This window comes from Petromyzon marinus, chromosome 31 (genome assembly GCF_048934315.1).
Source record: "Petromyzon marinus isolate PM22_M1 ecotype Great Lakes invasive population chromosome 31, UKy_Petmar_22M1.pri1.0, whole genome shotgun sequence".
NCBI lineage: Eukaryota > Metazoa > Chordata > Hyperoartia > Petromyzontiformes > Petromyzontidae > Petromyzon > Petromyzon marinus.
Genome location: NC_133697.1, coordinates 15,985,680 through 16,007,857, shown reverse-complemented (window position 1 = coordinate 16,007,857; position 22,178 = coordinate 15,985,680). Strand labels below are relative to the sequence as shown.

General features: G+C 45.0%; 2 protein-coding genes across 4 annotated transcripts in view; one reads left to right on the top strand and one right to left on the bottom strand.

Annotated features, from left to right (window-relative positions):
* XDH (xanthine dehydrogenase) overlaps nucleotides 1-8,958 on the top strand; it is a 56,569-nt gene extending 47,611 nt beyond the window's left edge. For both annotated transcript variants that reach the window (XM_032964261.2, XM_076071168.1), the window contains 11 exons: nucleotides 215-360; nucleotides 1,179-1,260; nucleotides 1,443-1,538; nucleotides 2,056-2,184; nucleotides 4,374-4,448; nucleotides 4,823-4,875; nucleotides 5,139-5,253; nucleotides 5,923-5,988; nucleotides 6,278-6,466; nucleotides 6,941-7,108; nucleotides 7,879-8,958. In XM_032964261.2, the coding sequence (XP_032820152.1) occupies nucleotides 215-360; nucleotides 1,179-1,260; nucleotides 1,443-1,538; nucleotides 2,056-2,184; nucleotides 4,374-4,448; nucleotides 4,823-4,875; nucleotides 5,139-5,253; nucleotides 5,923-5,988; nucleotides 6,278-6,466; nucleotides 6,941-7,108; nucleotides 7,879-7,929 (1,170 nt within the window). In that variant the 3' untranslated portion in view covers nucleotides 7,930-8,958. The remainder of the gene's footprint in view (nucleotides 1-214; nucleotides 361-1,178; nucleotides 1,261-1,442; nucleotides 1,539-2,055; nucleotides 2,185-4,373; nucleotides 4,449-4,822; nucleotides 4,876-5,138; nucleotides 5,254-5,922; nucleotides 5,989-6,277; nucleotides 6,467-6,940; nucleotides 7,109-7,878) is intronic.
* A 3,574-nt stretch (nucleotides 8,959-12,532) lies between these two features.
* On the bottom strand, nucleotides 12,533-22,172 carry CGRRF1 (cell growth regulator with ring finger domain 1). Of its 2 annotated transcripts, none has more exons than XM_032964259.2 (6): nucleotides 22,017-22,172; nucleotides 19,176-19,324; nucleotides 18,010-18,190; nucleotides 17,301-17,451; nucleotides 16,362-16,469; nucleotides 12,533-14,137 (listed from the first exon to the last, which is right to left on the bottom strand). In XM_032964259.2, exons 1-6 carry the CDS (start codon nucleotides 22,115-22,117, stop codon nucleotides 13,844-13,846), a joined length of 984 nt encoding a protein of 327 aa, XP_032820150.1. In that variant the 5' UTR covers nucleotides 22,118-22,172; the 3' UTR covers nucleotides 12,533-13,843. The 2 variants fall into 2 exon arrangements, with proteins under 2 accessions (XP_032820150.1, XP_032820151.1); XM_032964260.2 differs by having other exon boundaries at nucleotides 21,995-22,124.
* Between the last annotated feature and the right edge of the window lie 6 nt (nucleotides 22,173-22,178).

The window sequence follows — 22,178 nt, the reverse complement described above, 5'->3', positions numbered from 1 at the left end:
GCACTAGGAGGTACTGGGGTGGGCCCTGCATCACCAAATGTCTCTTGGCACGACCCAAGGTCTCTCCCTTCCATAGCCGTGAATAACTTATATGGTAGCCCCCAATCCGATAGAAGCTGGGCCCGTGCTTGGTTCAAGTGTCAAGTCATGAATACGAATGTCGGCTCGTGATCACCCTTGATCCCATCAAAACATCCTGGCAATTGGCCTCTAGGTGCGGCAAGTGAACATGTACAAAGATGGGGACTTGACGCACTTTAATCAGCACTTGACGGACTTCACGCTGGACCGCTGCTGGAATGAGTGCCTGAAGCAAGCGAACTACACGCAGTGCTGTGTGGACATAGAAGACTTTAACAGGTACCTCCCGTCTGACGCTCAAGCCACAGCCACGTGTTACTCTCGTGATGCACGGCGCACCACATACACACCAAGAAACCTGCGATCCCAAATTAACACCAGCTATTACAGATCGCCACGCCATTTTAACATTGAGCATTTGTCTGATTTATTCATGACCATTTTTTTAAGCAGCAAGGATGACTTTTCAATCCAAACAAAATTTAGAAATGACGAATATGAGCGCGTTTGACGTTGCTGCTGTGTGGTAGGCATAGCACGGCAGGCTGCCACCCAGCTTCATCAGCAGCAGCAACGCCACTGACAAGCAAAGCACAGCAGTGCATTTATTGGTGTCACGAGGTAACCATGGGATGGCAGGATAGCGCAGTGGGGAAATGCGCCTGGGTTCGATACCTGACTCGGGCACCTCTATGTGTGGAGTTTTTATTTTCTCTTCTGCAGTGGGTTTCCTCTCGGTTCTTCGGTTTCTTCCGGTATTGCCCAAGCATCCAAATGCTGGAAATTCACTGCAATGGGATTACACACGGCAACATTTCCCCCTGCCTGCAAAAACCTGGCAGGACCCTCCAAGACTCCTGGGTAAACAAGAATAATATTAACAAATGATCCCGACTCCATTTCTTTTTTCCCATGTCTGCCTTGCTGAAGAGACCATGAATCTCAGCCAGCACATGGTTAGAAAGAGACAATGGAATGAAGCTTGAAAACATAATTGCATCTTGAGAGTATTTAGTCAATGTAACAAAGTGCAACCATTCCTGTAATGATTGTAAAGAATTTGACAGTCTCAGGATGACAGACTTCGTGTTTGGCAGGCAGAACCGGTGGAGGAAGCGTGGCATCGCAGTCATACCGACCAAGTTCGGCATCAGTTTCACCGCCAAGTTCTTGAACCAGGTGTGTATCACGTGGCACTGGTAGCATTCATGGCGACGCGTGGTAAAGGGTCGCGGTTGAACGTGTGCACGAACCACCATGGATGTATAGCGCACACGGTAAGGTGGCCCCTTCACAGTGCTAGACTCCGTCACAACGGTGCGCTGCTGTCCTCTCACAGTGCCTCTGTGTGCTCCGTGCAGGCCGGCGCGCTGGTCCACGTGTACAAAGACGGATCGGTGCTGGTGGCGCACGGAGGCACAGAGATGGGACAGGGCCTGCACACCAAGATGCTTCAGGTATGTGGCCTACAACTGCTCCTCCTTGGCAGGGGCTATACATTCAACCAAGGGGAGCGACGGTTGAATGTGGAGGGGTTATTTTCTGTACAATCGTTCGCCCAGGAACTGTGACGCTCTCATGAGATGTTGAGCCAAGTGACATGGCAACGCTGTGAGACTTGCGCCTCGCTTCTGATTTGACCCTTGCATCATCACGACTGGTCCGCAGTCGTTGTTACTCGTAAAAGTAGCCAAGGGCAGCGTAGAGTCCCAACGAGGATCAGTCTGCCATGGGAACGGCACCGCCCAGCATAGTGCCAGCATGGCTGCCACTGCCGGTGGAAATGACACAGAAGTTTGCAAGGAGCAAAATAATAAGAAGGGGTGTCTCTGTTCATAATTTACCTATTACACTTTGTTGCAATACATTGCTATGCTGATAGTTGTGATCGCAATGTAGTTGTGATCGCACTGTAAAGTTACCTGTATCATTGTTGTGCTCATTTATGCGTGCATGTGTGTACATGTATCACAGGTAGCCAGCCACTGCCTGGGTATCCCGATTTCTGATATTCATATCAGCGAGACGAGCACAAACACCGTTCCCAACACATCCCCTACGGCAGCCTCTGTCAGCTCGGATCTCAATGGGATGGCTGTGAAGGTATGGCATGTAATAATACACGATTGTATGGCTGTTGTCACTTTGAATGCATGCAAACTAGTGGTCATTAAGTAGACCCAAGTCACAGTGGGGTGTTGTGAGAATGGCCCAGCAACACGGCTTATCGCTAAAACCAACGCTTCAAGAGCCAGGCTGCCCTGTGGCATTGAAGCCTCCCGGACCTCTCCAAGACCCCTCTTCTTCCCTTCATGGCCAGAGGGAAGATTGTAAAGGAAGAAAATCACGCTTAATGCATGGCTTCTGTCACGCTTTCCATCCTTCATTTGTCCTCGGAAGTATTTATCTTACGTTTCAAGCCACATAACGAGACAATTTCACGGAGCTCATGAAGCGTGACGGTGCGAGATAATGTAACGCACAGTGATGCTACTAGGAGGAGAGGGAAGATGGAGGGGAGGCCAGAACGCCTCAGCCATTATAGAGCCAAGACCGAGGCAAATGCTTCTAGCGCTGGTTTTTGTGTCCTGGCCTTGAGCGATCCTTTGATCATCAAAGTGGCTATTGTCTCTAGGGAAAGTCCCTCATAGCAACACAACTTAAAACTCAAGTTTTCTTCATCGAGTTATGTACTCCCCTCATATTTTAGACAAAGAGATGGGCAGGCTTAATAAGGTTAATGTTTTGAACCTTAAATCTTGACTGCAGGTGTTGAACCTTATTTGGAAATTTATACAAATTTATATTTAGGCTCCCCAAAGATAAAACTCTTTACTCATTGGTTTTTCGGTAAAGTCACGTATGTAGAAATAGCATACAATTATATTAAAATAAATCAATCACGACATTTCGACCGCAACACAAGCGATTAAATTTCGGGATGACAGTTCTGTTCTTCGGGACGACAGAGCTTCAAGCTCGTCCTGACAGTTCTGTTCTTTCACCTGAAGAAGGCTGCTTGTGTTGTGGCCGAAACGTCGTGAGAATTTTATTGTCTTATTTTATTTTATTATTTTATTCTCATTCTACGTGACTTTACCGAAAGAACCAAAGAAGATGAACACGAGCGATCTTCATCAGGTGTAAAAAAAAAAATAGCGAGGGAGCATATAGGGTGACATCAACGCAACACATAGAGAGCGTTAAACTGCACGGAGGTAAATACAACAAGAAGATGAGAGATGAGAATTCAACAAACCTAAGAAAAAATTATGTGATGCAAAACCAGTCAGGCCAACAACACAGTTAGACACTTGCCTGGCAGACCACGAATTTCAGAAGAGTGCTAAATTTCGTGTTCATCCTCTGGGTTGAACATACCAGCATAGACAGAGTGAACAAATACGAGGTACAAGGCAGCAGAAATACATATACAGGGACACCAAGAGGCAAGAAGAGGAAAGACGGACAGAGAAGCAAGAAAAAGGGCCGGAGGGATGAACAGACAGAGGCTTAAAATAAGCAGTAGAGGTGGGGGGAGGGGCCGAAGAGAGCAAGGGGCACGGCAGCAGAAGAGGGGGGAGGGGTAGGAGAAAACAAGGGGTGCAATAAGTTTAGGACAGAATTGTAAAGGTAACTTCCCCGTAGAAGTGTGTTAATAAAGAATTAAAGCTTTCGTGGCTGCATAAATTATTCATTGCTTTTCGAAACGTCGTGATTGATTTATTTTAATATAATATAGTATTTCTACATACGTGACTTTACCGAAAAACAAATAAGTCATTTATGCAGTCACGAAAGCTTTAATTCTTTAATAAAACTCTTTACCAGGTTCTTTTTGTTTTTTCAAAAACGTGGCACTGGAATCGGCCTAAGCAGCAATTAACCGTGCAGCTCCCTCAGGCAAGGTGGCCACACATTCGGTCCCGGTTGTGAGACTGGAGTGGGAATCCAGACCGAGCCCCTTGCTCGGTCTATGAGCGGGGTCGGCTCGGTGGGCAGTGGCCGTGGAGCCGTGGCACCCAGTGATGCTTTACTGCAGAGGGTGTTCTACAGCACGGCATGCTCTATCTACTGCTTGGACAACTGCTCAGTAAGATAAAAATGTTGTGCTTAATCCAGGTCTCATAATGCCTATTCTCTTTTGGTTGTACAACCAACTTGTCCTCTCTGTTGACAGGTGAAATATCAAGAATTAAGACGCAGCAAACTGCAACTCTGGACGTTGTTGCCCATGCCGGTTAACTGTGTGCAGCTGCTGTAGAATCTGAGTGGCTGTGTCTCCTGTGCAGATCGCTTGCTCAACCCTGCTCGAGCGCTTGGCCGTATTCAAAGAAGAGAACCCTTCAGGCTCCTGGCGTGACTGGGTCTGAGTTCCTTACCCTAACACTGCCACAATCGAGTTGCTCAATCCACTGATAGTCAACTATTTGTCAGTAACAGTGCTGTGCAACACCAATGTTGATCACAAAACCAGTTATTGACACATCATTAAAGTAATGTAATTTACGTGAAATATTTAACAAAACAAAAAACGAACGTGGAGCATGCGTCTTTTAACAAACTGCCACACAAACCCTTGGCTATTAGTATTCATCTTTGACCATGATGTGGTCGGTTTTAAGTGATTATTGTAATCAAAATGTTGACTGTGAATTATTATTTATGTACCTTATAAGTCATACTGTACCCCAATTGGCATTTTACTGAATTATGTAATGTGGTTGGCTTGTGCTCACAGGTGAATAAGGCCTACATGAACCGCATAAGCCTGTCCGCAACTGGCTTCTACAGGTATGAAGTCAGATACCTTAAGTGACTGCGTTACTTCCTGATATTGTTACAATGGGAGTTCTGTTTGAAAGAAAAACATTGCAGTCACGCACACAGTGTATTCACACAAAAGAGAATGACCACCGTGGAGATTGAGTGATAAGATCGGCCCATGTTGCAGGAGCACGACAGATGTCGTAGGACCATGAGGGATGCCAACTCTCATCCAGACGTGGAGAGAACAGGACTGATGACAATGCACACTGCGTGCGCTGCATTCACAGGACTCCAGACATTTATTATGACTGGGAGAAGAACGAAGGCAAGCCATTCAACTACTTCACAATCGGCGTGGCCTGCTCGGAGGTGGAAGTGGACTGCCTCACCGGAGCCTCCCAGGTGAGGTTCGAGAACTCAGTTTAAAACAGTTCTATCTCTTTCTCCAACTGTGCCCCGATCATGCTATTGGGATCATTAGGCAAATAATTTGTAAGAATCTCCCAAAGCACCCGCAACCCTTCCTGTTAGAGAACAGCCCACGGAAGCAGATATCACAGGCGAACTGCTGACGCAGGAGAAAAATTTCTCCTGCCTCAGCAGTTCGAACTGCTATCTTTTTTCACGTGCAGACGATTGCTTGTGTTGCGATCGAAACGTCGTGATTTTTTTTATTTTCTTCATTATTTTTCTATCTACATGACTTTACCGAAAGACCAAAAGAGTATGAATTCCTGCAGTCACGAAAGCTTTAAGTAAAGATTTTATCACAGAACAACTTCTGGTTATCAGTTCTGAGGTTTACTAGTTATCGTGTAACAAGACCCAAACAAGCCGAGTCCAGGGTGTGAGCACTTTAAGGTTTTGTGGACTCACCATGGGACCAGACACACGGCAATATAGTTCAATGTCCATGGGCACCTTGCCTTCTCCGTGGGAAAGTAGCAAAGTACAGCCTGCTATCACAAGGACACAACAGTGTTGCCCCGTGGCTGCTTTGATGTGTGAGGTCTCTGTTTAGCATTGTACTCTGTGTGCTGCAGTCACACTCAAGCTCGTCTCTCTCTGCAGACTCTCCGCACCGACATCGTCATGGATGTTGGCAACAGCTTGAATCCAGCCATTGATATCGGCCAGGTTTGCGTCCATCCTGCATCAGTTCTTATTTTATATTTCCTCAGAGCACTACACGCAGTCTGATCTACTCGCTCGCAGGACATGAATCAGCATTCTGCACCGACACTGCACGCATGGTGCCGAAATCTCATGCAGAACTTCTTCATTACTGGAGCACCTCCTGAATTGCTCAGAAGTTGCTTGTGGGGGTAGCAAAGGGCAACATAGTATGGAGTAGTTTTGATGAAACGCTTCTTGGACATTCCCTACCGCGTGAGAGCCATTCCCCTATTCATGGGCGTGTATGCAGATCGAGGGCGGCTTCATGCAGGGTCTGGGCCTCTTTGTGCTGGAGGAGCTGCGCTACTCTCCCGAGGGGGCGCTGCTCACACGGGGGCCCGGCTCCTACAAGATACCTGCCTTCGGGGACGCCCCCGAGCGCCTTTACGTGTCGCTCCTGCGAAGCGCGCCCAACAAACGCGCCGTGTACTCGTCCAAGGTACAGCGAAGATGCACGGCCCGCACGCGACGCCTGCACTAAACACGAGAGGAGCTGTGTGCAGTGTGTCAGCACATTAAGAGCGATTTCACGTGGGCGAGATAAACAAGATAGGGTCCAGAATTCTAAGAGTACATTGTACTCTGACGGAACCCTGTCTCTTCAGCACGACAGACGTTCCATGAAACACTTCCCGAGAGATGCGTGATATTCCCATACGATACGTCATACGTAGAGCACACACAAAACATAGAGATCTCTTACACCGTGCATGCAACCTTACATACATACATTACGCAGCAAATGCCAATCTGGCAAATCCACGAGTAGTTGCCCTGTCTGGGCATTGATGCATTTTCATAGCAAGAAAGCTCATTCCGTGCCTGTTTCGCGAGCGCATAGCAAGAAAGCTCATTCCGTGCCTGTTTCGCGAGCGCATTGCCGGGCGTGCCGTGTCCCATGTGCGGCACGCAGGCCGTGGGCGAGCCACCCCTGTTCCTCGCCGCCTCCGTGTTCTACGCCATCAAGGACGCAGTCCGCGCCGCCCGAGCTGATGCAGGCCTGGCGGGGCCCTTCTGCCTGGACAGTCCGGCCAGCCCCGAGCGTGTTCGGATGGCCTGCCCCGACCGCTTCACCAAAATGGTGCCATCACACACACACATCAGTTCACTATGGATTTTGGGTCATGCCATGTAGCGGTCTCGAGACCCTCCGCCCCACGTAGATAAATTGACATGCGTACGATAATTTAATGCTCCAATTGCTGTTGTCAGCTCACTCACTGGTAATTTGGAGAACAATTCTCACAGCTGTGTGCAGTGTGTCAACACTTCAAACTACGTCAAGCATATTTGAAGCAATGAATAACGTATTAAACATAGCACGTGACAATTTAATTTGTTTGCCTGTTTCAGGTGGTAGAGTTTCATGATGAAAATCTGGCCAGATTACTTCTTGGTCGAACCAAAAAGAGCCGTTATGAAGCAATGCAGTTTGTGTTAACCAAACATCTCCACATAGAACTCTGCTGAAAATTAGGGTTTGAACTCGGTGTGGCTTTTTTGAGTAAATTGTTATCCTGTTCACTGCCATATTTAACTTCAAATGCGAAAACTACTTAGATTTTCATACTCAAAAGCCAAATGTATTAACTTTTGTATGACCTTTCCATAAAATCTGCTAGCAGCAAATCTTCCATAAAAGTTATTCCGCCCAATTCATTAGCAATTTATCATCGATTTTGTCCCGAAGTAGAGTGTGATGCCATCTGCACCAAATCAGACAGCCAGTCATAACTTAGGGGAGAGGCTTATCACGTGACCTCAAAGTGCAGCTATTTGGGCACGAGCACCATGGGGATGCCACCGTAATTTAGTATTCAATGCCCTCTGTTGAACGTCTTTATTTTGCAGGTTCCCCAGGAGGAAGAAGCTGGCTCTGTGCCCTGGGCCGTGCGAGCCTGACAAGCGGCGACACCCTTGCTCGCCTGCTTTGGGAAGCACGGACGGCAATGCTGGCTTGTGTTTAGAACAGCGACGTCGATACCAACACGCTTTTCAATCCGCAACCGCAGCTGTTCTTTGGTGTGCAGGATAACTTCGTAACTTTAACACTATCAAAAGCCATTTTCACGGCAGGGTGATGTAGTGGTAATGCTCATGATTCGCAGCAAGAAGAACCTGGGTTAAATTCCTTATTCAGGCACCTTTCTGTGTGGAGTTTCTATGTTCTCTTCATGTCCTGCATGGGTTTCCGGTTTCCTTCCATAGCGAAAAATCCATAGCTTAATGTTGACCAAACATTCAATTGGGATTACACAGAGCAATATCACCCCCTACTACAAAACCTGAAAGTCTTGAGACTAAGTGAGGCTTTTTTGGGTAAATACGCATAATAATTGCCGCCATGGGTTTTAATTTTTCAAAGTGCCCTGTGTATGGATTTTTGTGTTTTCGTAATAGACAAAAACTCAAGTGTGGGTTTTTAAATATTTGGAAAATTTTGAAAATGATATGCCGTCATTTTTGTTTTACCTCATTGTGGAAGAGTAGTAACATTGTTTGGCAACATCTTCCAGACATTTCGATTTAAAGCTTTCGTGACTGCAAGGATTCATCTTCTTGGCTGTTTCGGTAAAGTCACATAGAATGGAAATAAAATAATAAAAATAAAACATAATAAAATAAAATTATCACGACGTTTCGGCCACAACACAAGTAGCCTTCTTCAGGTGAAGGAACAGAACTGTCGGGACGACAGCGCTTCAATGAACACTGCTAAGCTTCGCAGCATCTTTTAAGCTGGGTGGGAGGAGCAGAGCGCCTTGACAAAGGAGTTTACATATCAACAGAAGAATTTACCATTGAAATAGCTGTGTTAAAGTCAGAAATTAGCATGTAACTGGGAGATTAGCATGATTACTCATTGGTTTTTTCGGTAAAGTCACGTATGTAGAAATACAATAAAATTATATTAAAATAAATCAATCACGACCTTTCGATCACAATGCAAGCGATCTTCATCAGGTGTCAAGAACAAATCACGGAGGTAAATACAACAAAAAGATGAGAGACGAGAATTCAACAAACCTGAAAAAACATTACGTGAAGCACATCCAGTCAGGCCAACAACACAGTTAGACACTTCCTGGCGGACCACGAATTTCAGGAGTGTTAATTTTCGTGTTCAACCTTTGGATTGCACATACCAGCATAGATAGAATGAAAAATACGAGGTACACGGTCAGTAGAAATACATATACAAGTCCACCAAGAGGTAAGGAGGGAGGAAAGACGAACAGGGAGGCAGAGAGAGGGGGGGGGGGGCGGAGGGATGAACAGAAGCTTAAATAGGAAATACGGTTGGAGGGGGGGAGGGGCCAGAGCGAGAGCGGCAGCTCAAACACGCACATCTTACACATACAAAACGGCAGCTCAAAAAAGGACCACCTCTTGTAAATACAAAACGGCAGCTCATGATGTTAGTGTGAGGGATTAGCATGTAACTGGTCACGGAAGTAGCTATGTTAAAGTCAGAGTTTACATATCAACAGAGGCATTTAACATAGTGACGCTAAAGAACTGCAACTACCCAACTATCATACAATAAGCCGATGTGAAAAACTAAGTATAAACTACATCAATATAATAAATGTACTCAATATCGTCTTCAATAAGTTGAGCTATTAACATAAAGTAACTGGGTATACACTACACTATATAATGAATACCATATAGTAAACTGATAAAAAAACTAAAATATCAATATAATGCATAATGTTAGAGCTTACATTGGGCTGTGTATACGATATTATACAATGTAGTTTAGATTGGAAGGTATAACATTGTAATGTATAGTAGTCTAGTTTATAACATAGTTGTAACGGAACACAGGACAGGCAGCACATCGTGGCTGTTTCTCCCCCCTCCTCCGTTCCGATCATAGATGGACTCGTCCGTCTGAACAAAGCTCGTCGCTTTCCGTGGTGCTAACGTTGAAAAGAAAAAAAAAACGCCACTTTTTTCGACATAGAATTGTAATGTATAACGACTTATTGTTAGTAGCTCAGCTGATTGGAGAGTATATTGAGTTTATTGATAACATTAATGTAGTTTATATTTTAGTTTTTTATCAGTTTACTATATGGTATTCATTATATAGTGTAGTGTATACCCAGTTACTTTATGTTAATAGCTCAACTTATTGAATATATTGAGTACATTTATTGTATTGATGTAGTTTATACTTAGTGTTTCACATCGGCTTATTGTATGCTAGTTGGGTAGTTGCAGTTCTTTAGCGTCACTGTTAAATGCCTCTGTTGATATGTAAACTCTGACTTTAACATAGCTACTTCCGTGACCAATTACATGATAATCCCTCACACTAACATCATGCTAATCTCCCAGTTACATGCTAATTTCTGACTTTAACATATTGCTAATCCAACACTTTAACACAGCTATTTCAATGCTAAATTCCTGTTGACATGTAAACTGCTTTGTCAAGGCGCTTTGCTCCTCCCACCCAGCTTGAAAGATGTTGCGAAGCTTAGCTGTGTTCATTGAAGCACTGTCGTCTCGACAGTTCTGTTCCTTTACCTGAAGAAGGCTACTTGTGTTGTGACCGCAACGTCGTGAGAATTTTATTTATGTTTTATTTTTATTATTTATTTCCATTCTACGTGACTTTACCGAAAGAACCAAGAAGATGACTTCCAGACATTGTCGATGTATTGATATGTATGCAGCTGGTCTGATAGCCGTGTTTGGAAATGTTGACAAGTATTGGATTGTTTCAATGATGTGATCACTCTTAAAGTGTAAAAAACCATTCCTAACAACCATTTTAGCCAACAACCATTTTAATTACCTGCCAAAATCTGAATTCCAGAAAAATGTACAATTACAAAGGTATGAGACTGTTACTTGTTAGTAAATGTTTATTTATAACATTTTGTCTGCTGAAATACTTAATAAGTGCAACACATTCACATGACAAAATCCATCAGTATGTAAGAACTTGCGTCGAGTGAAATACGATAAGTATTTACCAGTAATAAAGTATCACTACCTAAAACGTTTTGATAACAAAAAACAAGGTGACCATGTGGTCCAGGCCTGAAACATTCTACAATTCTCTCATCTTAAAAAAAATATCACTGAACAGGAAGAAAATACTCTTTGTTTTTTTTTTCAGTAAAGTCACGTAGGTAAAATAAAAAAGAAAACAATTAAATCACGACGTTTCGGAGGCAACACAAGCTTCCGTCTGCAGGTGGAACAGTCACAGCAAGATCGCTGCATCAAGATCTTGCTGTGACTGTTCCACCTGAAGACGGAAGCTTGTGTTGCCTCCGAAACGTCGTGATTTAATTGTTTTATTTTATTTTACCTACGTGACTTTACCGAAAAAAAAAACAGTGAATCCTTGCAGTCACGAAAGGTTCAAATCTAGGAAGAAAATAATACATAAAATACTGTCTTTTTTGGGCTGTAGGTTGCATGTAATTTTAGCATTTTAGGTGTTGCATACGACTTCACATTTGTTTCTCATGGTGTTTTAAACTGGAATGCATTTTTCTAATTGTTTTAAAATGCAGTTTTAATATAAAATGATTGCAAGACAAATGTAATGTTCTACAAAATGACTTGTACAATTCACAACACATCCTTCAATAGCTCTGTGGCAACTCTTCCTTATTATCTGAAACTTCATTGTTTTTTGATTCCTCCAGCATGTCCCCTCAGCTCTTTCACAATCTAACCTGGCCAGGGTGAAGCAGTCTCCACGAGCATCACCAGTAAACTGTCCTGCGCCACACTAAGTGCATGCTGGGATTACGTCTCTCTCCCTCGTACAAATTACCGTTTCACTGCTTCCCCGTAGCTCTCAATGATTCTGCCAATCATTACAGTTCTTCCCCTTTCAAAGCAGACCAACTCTCCTACGTTCTAAGAGGATGGGACACGCAGAAGCAGGGGCAGAGCCACAGGGGGGGCTGCAAAATGCTGCAGGCTGCTTGAGCTTTCGAACTTATCGAACTTATTAGGCACATCAGCGGCTCCGACCTATTAATAAACTCCACGTTCACATCCAATAAAATTTGTTTTATACATTTGTGGCGCCCATTGGAAAACATACACTGGATATCTCAGAATATTGAAGTCAGCCCCCCCAGAGTCAAAATCCTGGCTCCGCCCCTGCGCATAAGAGTTTGGTTTCGCATATTCCTTTAAATTTTTAACTCCACTCCATGGAAATCTGCTTCGGAATACCTGTACTTTACATTTTAACTTAGATTTTCAATTAAAACATTGGTAAGCATGTGCTAATCTTCTTTGATTTAATAAAGCATCACATGCAACACGTGTTACTGGGTGATGGTTTACATGTCTAAACAACATCAATGCAATGTTCTTAAGGGACCGTCCATAAATGACGTCACGCACCTAGGAGGGGGGGTCAGACATTTGTGATGATGTGTGACGAGAGGGGGGGGGTTTGAGAAATGTGACGCCACATCAAAATGTGCAACTTTAAAAAAATATAGACAACACGTTCTACTTAATTAAATAGACTTTTTAATAAATGTTTTCTCATACAACAGAGTACAGCGCCACATTAAATACACAATAGTGTAAAGCGATTTGAAGCATGTTTTATTTTTAAAATGGAAATATGGTTTTGGGGGGGGGGGGGCAGAGCTTTGTGACATCATATTTGAGGGGGGGGTCTGACTTTTTGTGACGCCGTGTGACGAGGGGGGGGGGTCAAAAATCGTCCAAAATCACGTGACGTCATTTATGGACGGCCCCTAATGGAATACATTATTTTAAAATGGTAGATACGTGCCAGGGGAAAATGAGTCGAGATAGATGGCATAAAGAGGTAAACAAACCAATAGGACTCTCAAACCTTCAACGCCAAGTGGGGGAGGAGGATGTGAATGGCGACCGGGGTCGCTTCGTGCTTGTGCTTCAGCTGCAAGGAGCGGTGGCTGATGCTTCTGTGCAAAATTGCTCGTTTAGATGTCACAAAAAACACAACACCTTGAAATACAGCAACGTTCCTGAGAAAAATCTTACTTGGCATCAACTCGGTTGTAAGTTCAATTTCAAGACCCTGTGTATCCACGTAAGACTAATTCACTCTTGCAAATTATACCTTCATTGTCCCTTGAGTTCTCACCTGGTTAAAACAATATACTCGTACCAGAAGGCATGCCAGTTTCTAGGAGGGGATAACATAATCTAGGGCAAGTCGGTTGAATGAGAAACAAAACCTTTGCGTGCATTAGTCGTAAAATCTAATATGATCGTCAGCCATGGCCAATTAGCTGCTGGATGAAGGACTCTCCAAGTCGCCACCACCTCTCACGATCCTGCAATGTAAGAATGAGGATAATACCTGCACATACTTTTTACTACTCCCATCTCCTCTGTGGACATGCTCTTAGACACATTTCATTGGTTGCAACCCCATTATTATTCTTGACCATGAGCCATCATCTGTTCTCCCAGAGTGTTCTGGCCAAGCCCACCTCCACTCACTTTTCTTCACGGTGTCAATGTATGTTGAACTTATTTTGCACTGTTAGTAGCCAATCGTGCTAACCAACGTCATTAACCTCTGTTCTCTAATCCACGCATTCCACCTTCGTTCCTCAATGTAATTGTAACCTTACATCTCTCCTGGCCTATTGGGGGACTTTTCAATTTTTATTCAATTTTATCGTTAATGTGTTTCTGATCCGTACGTCACCACGGTTATCACGCACTGATTAAAATCGTTCATCTTTCCAAAAGTACCTGCTCTCATTCACCTCTTTCTTTCACGATTTCGATGCCGGTCCACTGAGCAGAACATCTCTTGTTATTAATCAGGGTTTAAAGGGAAGGAAAACTGTATCATTTGTCTACACATTGGGCACTGCCTGAAATATTGCACACAGTGATCGCACAAGCACGTGTGCCGACAAGGCAGGAGCACCCGGTTCACTTTGGCATTCTGGCAAACCACGCAGTCTCGACATGCGCCTCCCCGTCCATCACCGTCCTCCTCGTCCTGGGCAGCGACTTGCCCCTCCGCCCTGACCTCGGGCAACACCTGTGAGGTCACGCCCTCATCGCTTTGCGAATCCTCGGGCGCATCTGTTGACATGAACAGCCTCTGTAAATGGAATAACAAAAAGGTTACGTCTTGATATTTTAGAATATAAAATCACGATAATGAAAATTAGGAAAATGAGGAAAATTAAAAGGGGATGAAAATCGCAAACAAGTTAAAATAAAACAGACCTTTGTAAAATAAATCACGAAACAATGAGAACACCCATCAGGGAATACACAAAAGATTGATTAAGAGGTCACAATATAGGTGCATGGCAGACGTTCATTAGGTTATCTTCTTAGTAAATCACAAATAATAGCTTTTGAAGAGGAAAGTTAGAACCATGAAGCCTGTTTGCTACAGAATTGTAAAGAAACTTGAAGAGAGATTGTATACAGAGACTCTACAGCAGAGACATGAATATAATCATACCTCGGTATACGGCCGCTTTGGAATACGTCGAATTTGGTATACGTCGTGTTTTGACGAGGAAAAAAATGTCTTGGGATACGACGTCTTGCTTGGGATACGACGCGCTTGCTAGAACTTGTATGGGTCGGGATGAGTCACCGCGTACAGTACCCGCGTACACAATACTGTTACGGTTCTAACAAGCCGTAACAGTATTGTGTGGAATGACCAGACAATGTCACACTTCAGGAACATTCTTAGAAGAAGGCAAAAACAAACTTCAATGGACAAGTTTTTCGTAAAACTCAAACCTGGTGAGCCTCAACCAGGTCCAAGTCAAGAAAAAAGACAGAAAAGAGAAAAAAACCCAGAATGTCAGCTTCCTGAAGTTTTAATGGAAGGGGACTCTCCTTCCGAAAAATAACATCTCCTCATCCCATTCCTCACCACCATCCTCGTAGGCTATTAACTCCTCAGCAAGGTAAAGTGATGTTACATTTTATTTTTATTTCAATTTATATTAATTTATTTATGCATTTATTTAATGTATGTATGCATTTTAGTAATAAGTAGTGTCTCCATTATGTTATACAACCCCATTAATGTATAATATGCCATATAAAATATCATTTATTATACTCTGGAACGGATTATTTCCATTCCCTTTATTTATTATGGAAAAATTCGTTTGGTATTCGTCATTTTCGGTATAAGTCCGACCTTCTGGAACGAATTAACGACGTATACCGAGGTACCACTGTACCTCAGCAATACCTTGGAGGAAATTCGACACGGTGGCAACATTGAAGAGACATGGTTTCATGATGGCATATTCTCTATGTGTTTTGTGTGTAATCAGCATAGAATGTTTTCAAAATAATCATGGAAATAGCAATATGGATTTGATGCTTTCGTGACTGCAGGAATCCATACTTTTTGGTTCGTCCGGTAAAGTCACTGTAGTTAGAAATCAAATAAAACAAATACAATACGAAACGTCGTGATTTGTTTTATTTGATTATATTTCTAACTACGTGACTTTACCGAAAGAACCAAAGAGTAGCAATATGGATAACCAGACAATTTATCCTTCATATGTCTCCACATCATTATTTTGTATTATGTATATGATTTTGTATTGAACTTGTAAACATTTCTTAAAGAGGGTTCTTGCTGTAACATCTGATAGTTTAAAAGCATTGATTCTTGCAAGCCTGACTGGTCCAGAGTATGCTTTTGCTGAATTAATTAAGAAGCCCATGAAGCCTTCTTGGTTCTTTCGGTGAAGTCTTCTTGGTTCTTTCGGTAAAGTCACGTAGAATGGAAATAAAACAATAAAAATAAAACAAAATTAAATAAAATTCTCACGACGTTTCGGCCACAACACAAGTAGCCTTCCTCAGGTGAAGAAACAGGACTGTCCAGAAGACAGCGCTTGAGTGAACACTGCCAAGCATGGACAGCGTTTTTTAAGCAGTGAGGGAGGAACAGAGCGCCTTGACAAAGGAGTTAACACATCAATTAGCATGTTAGTATGAGGGACAAGCTTGTGTTCAGACGGACGAGTCCATCTATGTTCGGAACGGAGCAGGGGCGGGGGGGGGAAGAGGAGGAAACAGCCACGGTGCGCTGCTCTGTCCTGTGTTGCGTTATAACTATGCTATAAACTGGACTACTATACACTAGTATTGTATAGTATTTCCATTCTACGTGACTTTACCGAAAGAACCAAGAAAATGAATCCCTGCAGTCACGGAAGCTTTAAATCGAAGCCCATGAAGCTGATGGGTCGTGGACGAAATACTTTTATTTTTATGTGAAGATGGATATATGCAGGATACATGGTCTGCTGCTCATCTATTTTACTACTTACTTTCAGATCATACGAGAGCCCAGAGTGTGTGAGCAACAGCTGGTGCAGCACCCGGCAGGACACGCTATGTACAGGGTCTGGCAGGTGCACGCATGTCAGCAAGGCCACCTGTAATGCAGTGGCACCGTTAAAACCACACAAAAGACACCGCACAGAATGTCTATGCACAGCTTCCTCACACTGTGCACACCCGTCACATCGGTATCTTACATGACTGCCCGAGGACCACCGCCTTACGCTCTCGGTATTGCGAAGAGGCTCTGTGCTGTGTTCAGACCTGGTTCAGGTTTCCGGCCTCGATCTAGCGGTACACTTGTACTATGAATGTGTTGTCTTTCATTCTCTAAGTCTTTTTTCATACATGCGACAGTGGGATACCATACTCCCTGGTTCTGATTCATCCATAAGAGAAATATGCAACTATGCTTGCCTATGTGGTTTGGAATTCTCCTTTCCATAATAACGCATTTCACCTGCAAGTTACTCAAATAGATTCAACAACACAGAGGTGTACAGAACTGCATCTACAATTATCCAGACCACCAGCTCAACTGAATGTGTGACCTTGTTCTCATTTTGACTACCAACTCAAAGAGCTGAGAAAATATGGTCATCCCAACAAGGAGTAGTGAAGACAAATGTAGATCGGTTTTGTCCTGATCAGCACAGTACAGTCATCATTGTTCACTGCTGAAAAATGCCTCTTAGAGCCCCATATATAGAGAGGACTTGTACTTTTACATTATGGGAACACCTATTAGCACTTGCTACAGAAATGATAATTAAAATCTGTAAATTATGAGAAAATCCAGCACAACCATCTGCATTTGTTTCTATTGTGATGGATCTCGTTATTTACAGATTCAAATTAAATGACTCCAGGCAAATGACTGCAAGTACGCTGTGTGCGAGGTATCTGGAATTTGCCATCTCCATTACCATGTCCGGAGCCCGCGGTTGTGGCCGGTGCTCGGCGTGGGTGAGCAGCACGACGAGCGGGTAGCGGAGTCTGGGCACGCCGCCCAGGTCTCCCCCCCGCAGAGCGTCAGGCAGCTCCACTCTCTGCAGCACCTTCTCATCTTTTGATATTCTGACAAAAGGCATTAAGGAGACTTGCAAAACACTGTTATTTGTCTTTATCAGTTAAAACATGCCTATTAATTCAATCTCTGGTAATACTTGTGTGTCACAACAAGAAGGGCCCAGGTTCGATTCTCAACTTGGGTGCCTTTGTGGAGTTTGTATGTTCTACCCCTATTCTGCATTGGTATCCTCCAGGAGTTCCTCCCGTCACAAACAAAAAAAACATGTATTGCAACTGGTATTTGCCAAAGATTCCCATTATTAAAAATAACCTGCAAATTAATTAATTTGGAAATGGAAAGGTGTTTTATACCATATGTAAATCATGTGGCATGAGTCATCAGCAAGCAACTCATGGCATTTTGTAGCAATACGCATCAGATTGGCCATCAACACAGGATAAATGTATTTTCTGTGTAAAAACCCAAGACATTTTGTGACGTGTAGGAAAGATCATGCTGTAAAAATAAAAAAATAAATATACAAACAACATTCTATATAACAGCGGGAGGAGCTGTGAAATGAGCAACGTGACCAGGTGAGATTGAATCTCGCTGAAGGATACGCAAATTGCTCCCTGTGGAGGTAATCACCTCCCAGCGCCATCTCCATCTGCTGCGGGGAGCGGAGCGTTGGGAGGCGGCGCGCGTGGCCCTGCAGCACGGCGTGCACGGCGCCCAGCGCGCAGCCCCAGTAGCAGGTGAGGACGCACGGCACCAGGCAGTGCACGGACAGCGTCACGCCACCTGCACCAAGCCAAACACAATGGGGGTTGTGTCCATTCATCAATTACGTGCCACAGACTATCCACGTGACTTACGAGGACATGGGAAACACAACAGATCAGATAAACAACAAGATATAGGACATGATTGATGTTGTGGGGCATAACAGCGCAACCTACGCTGTGCCCTTCACGCAGACTCATTTGACCACTGATAGTAGCCAGCCCAGTGGCTGCCCAAACAATGGAACTGCGTTCTCTCCCAACAAGTCACTCCATGCCGTGCCTCTCCGCTTGCTGTACTCATGCACCTCCCATGCAATCTGCTTCTCTCACTCCAAATATCCCTTGTGCCATGTCAGCTCCACGTATATCCATGCGGAACCCATCTCCACTTCTCTCTATGCCATGTCTTTGCTTCGTCCAATCCACACATCTCTCGCTCTGGCCATCTCTGCCTCCCTTTCTCTATGCATCATCTGCATGCTTCTCAATGTATGCATTTTATACTGCTCACTTTACACATTCCCAAACTGCACTTGTCTCCACTGGTTCTCTATGTGGCACGGTACTAGACATGTCACAGTGACCACATAAGTCTGCGGTGAGAGGCGGAGACAGCACAGTGTGGGAGATGCACCGATTGAGAGAAGCACAGCACAGAGAAGCCACGATGCAGCATTAGCAACCATCACACTACGTGGAAGGAGGCAGAAGATGGATACAGATTGTAGATGTGTGCAGAGCCGGGAGAGGTAGAGACAGCAGTGTAGATGTGTGACGCGAGAGTAGCAGCAACACAGCACGGATATCTATTGTGTGACAGAAGTGGCGTGTTACTATTCGTTGACCCATGACTGACGCTCGATTCATGCCACAATGTTGGAGTAGATAGAAGTTCAAAAAAAAGTCCTAAAATTTGAGATGTATTGTAAAATATTGTGCATATATGCTTTAGCAAAACATGTATGTGTTGTCCTCTAGGGTGCAAACACGTTGCAACTCACCTGCGAGGGAGGCCGTATTTGAATCTGCTATGTCCAGGGCAAACACGCTGGAGACCCGCTGCATGCTCGTCTCGGGTACAACGGGCCAGGCGCCAAGATCTCCTGAATGATGCTCGAGAATGACAGGGAGACCCCAGTGCCACCCCAGCCTGACGGGTACATATGCGACACGTTAGAGTGCTCCACTCATCCTTCAATATCTTGTAGCTCTAAATATGAAGAACCCAGGGTATCTTAGAGATTCCAGGTTCCTCTGAAGTGGGTCTGGCGGCGCATTTGGTGCTATTGGAGGCATTCCAGTGTCCATTCCACCGCAACGTGAAGGGAATTGATACAAAACGGCGTCCACTGCCACCCCCTCCCTTAAAATGGGCTCCCACATTAAGAGGATGCCATCACTGGTAGGACTATCCTGCCTATGGGGTTTCTATCCCATGCAGCCTACAAACACACGTGCATACACACACACAATCATGATACAAGATATAGCTTCCTACAGGCACACAGGAACAAAGCACCAAATAATTGTTTTATATTGTCTTGCAAGGCACTTTGGGATGCGATGGCATTCAAATACAATTACACACACCAACAACAGCTGCCATTTGGCACTAAGCAGCGTCACCACTGACACAAGTCCTTGTGTCAAGTCCTTGTGTCAGGCTAGGTGCACTTTGGAGCCACGTGAAGTGCCGAAGATTTGCTGACAGGTCACGGGGCAAACCTAGGTGTTATAGGTTGACTGAGGTGCCTGGCATAATGCACCACCTGTGCTCCTTACTGTGCCAACTTTCTGAATTTTAGCCGCCCGGCACTCCGCTCGTTGTTGTGAGCGTCGCTCCTCTGCCTTCCGTTGTTGGAGGGCGACCGCCTCCAACTGACCAGTAGTGTCCGTCACCAGCCTCCTCCTTAGATGCAGATCTCGACACCGCTGGTACAATCGGCAAGTTCACTCAGCTCCACATCTTCTGTACCAGATCAGTCCATCTTTTATCTAGCCCGTGCCACACCAAGTCAACTTTTAAATGTTTACGTATAAATTAGGATATTTTTAATAATAAAGGGTTTCTGCCATCATTAGCCTCTACTTCAGCTTATGCTGGCTAACTTTGCACCAGGTTGGCCCTGGAATCATACAGGGCAATGTCCACAACTAGCGGACTGCGTTCTACTGCATCTCACTTTGCAAATTGGTGCAAAGTGGATGGGGCAAGGTCACAGCGAATATAATATTCCAGGTTCCTCTGAAGTGGGTCTGGCGGCGCATTTGGTGCTATTGGAGGCATTCCAGTGTCCATTCCACCGCAACGTGAAGGGAATTGATACAAAACGGCGTCCACTGCCACCCCCTCCCTTAAAATGGGCTCCCACATTAAGAGGATGCCATCACTGGTAGGACTATCCTGCCTATGGCGTTTCTATCCCATACAGCCTACAAACACACGTGCATACACACACACAATCATGTTACAAGATATAGCTTCCTACAGGCACACAGGAACAAAGCACCAAATAATTGTTTTATATTGTCTTGCAAGGCACTTTGGGATGCGATGGCATTCAAATACAATTACACACACCAACAACAGCTGCCATTTGGCACTAAGCAGCGTCACCACTGACACAAGTCCTTGTGTCAGGCTAGGTGCACTTTGGAGCCACGTGAAGTGCCGAAGATTTGCTGACAGGTCACGGGGCAGACCTAGGTGTTATAGGTTGACTGAGGTGCCTGGCATAATGCACCACCTGTGCTCCTTACTGTGCCAACTTTCTGAATTTTAGCCGCCCGGCACTCCGCTCGTTGTTGTGAGCGTCGCTCCTCTGCCTTCCGTTGTTGGAGGGCGACCGCCTCCAACTGACCAGTAGTGTCCGTCACCAGCCTCCTCCTTAGATGCAGATCTCGACACCGCTGGTACAATCGGCAAGTTCACTCAGCTCCACATCTTCTGTACCAGATCAGTCCATCTTTTATCTTGCCCGTGCCACACCATTTAGTCCTCTCTATCCAGCTAAATAGCCGCTTCTTGGGCATGCGGTAGCTGGGCATGCGGGCTACGTGACCCAGCCAACGAAGCCTCGCCTGCTGGAGGAGCTCAATGATGGGACTGTTCAGATCCTTTAAGGATCTGTGAGCTCACACAATCAAGTCTGGTTAAACCCAGGAAGAATCGTAGGCAGGCCTGCCTGAATGTTTCAACCCGGTGCCAATGTTCCTTCAGAGGGGTTCACGTTTCGCAAGCGTAGAGGGCATAACTGTGGCCGAGAAGACCCGGAGCATCGATTGGAGCGACAGGCCAGGTAGCTTCCACGTAGCGTTAGGCAGCCGATGCAAATATAACGCTGCTCAACTGATTCGGAAGCCACTGCTGCCAACCCGGAACTAATCAAAATCATACTCTTTGGTTCTTTCGATAAAGTTACGTAGGTATAAAATAAAATAAATCAATTTTATTTGATACCTACGCGACTTTACCGAAAGAACCAAAGAGTATGCATTCCTGCAGTCACGAAAGCTTCAAATCAAGATTAATCATAAGCACACTGCAAAGCTTTGGGAATTCCTCCACTCCCTACACAACTGCCCCATCAATCGTAAACACACACGCCGTTCCCGAACGAAGTGGCGGTAACGTCACCACGGCGCCTGTGCCTGGCTAGGTGCACTTTGAAGCCAGGTGAAGCGTGGGAGGGTCGCCGACACGTCAGACTCAGGTCCCATGGGTTGACTGCCCGAGATGACTGGCAAGATGCACCACACCACACAGCGTACGCAACGCACACGGCGCCCGGCACGATCCACACGCGCATTGAGCACGCACAGAGGTCGGTCGCTGCCCTCACCGCGCCATCACCCTGGCAGCCAGAGCCGCAAGGGCGACCACGAGCAGCGCGGCGCCCACGGGAAGCCACAGCGGTGGCGGAGCCTCCTCCTCGCCCTCCATGGCGACCGCGCAGCCGCCTCATCCCCGTGACGTCACCAACCAAATACGCTAAATGACGTCA

Excerpts from the sequence above, each read along its gene's own strand:
- CGRRF1 (XM_032964259.2), bottom strand. The coding sequence starts at position 22,117 with ATGGAGGGCGAGGAGGAGGCTCCGCCACCGCTGTGGCTTCCCGTGGGC. Across the intron at positions 17,452-18,009 it reads CTCCACAGGGAGCAATTTGC|AATATCAAAAGATGAGAAGG; the intron begins GTATCCTTCAGC and ends GCCTTTTGTCAG. Across the intron at positions 16,470-17,300 it reads AACCGCGGGCTCCGGACATG|GTGGCCTTGCTGACATGCGT; the intron begins GTAATGGAGATG and ends ACTGCATTACAG.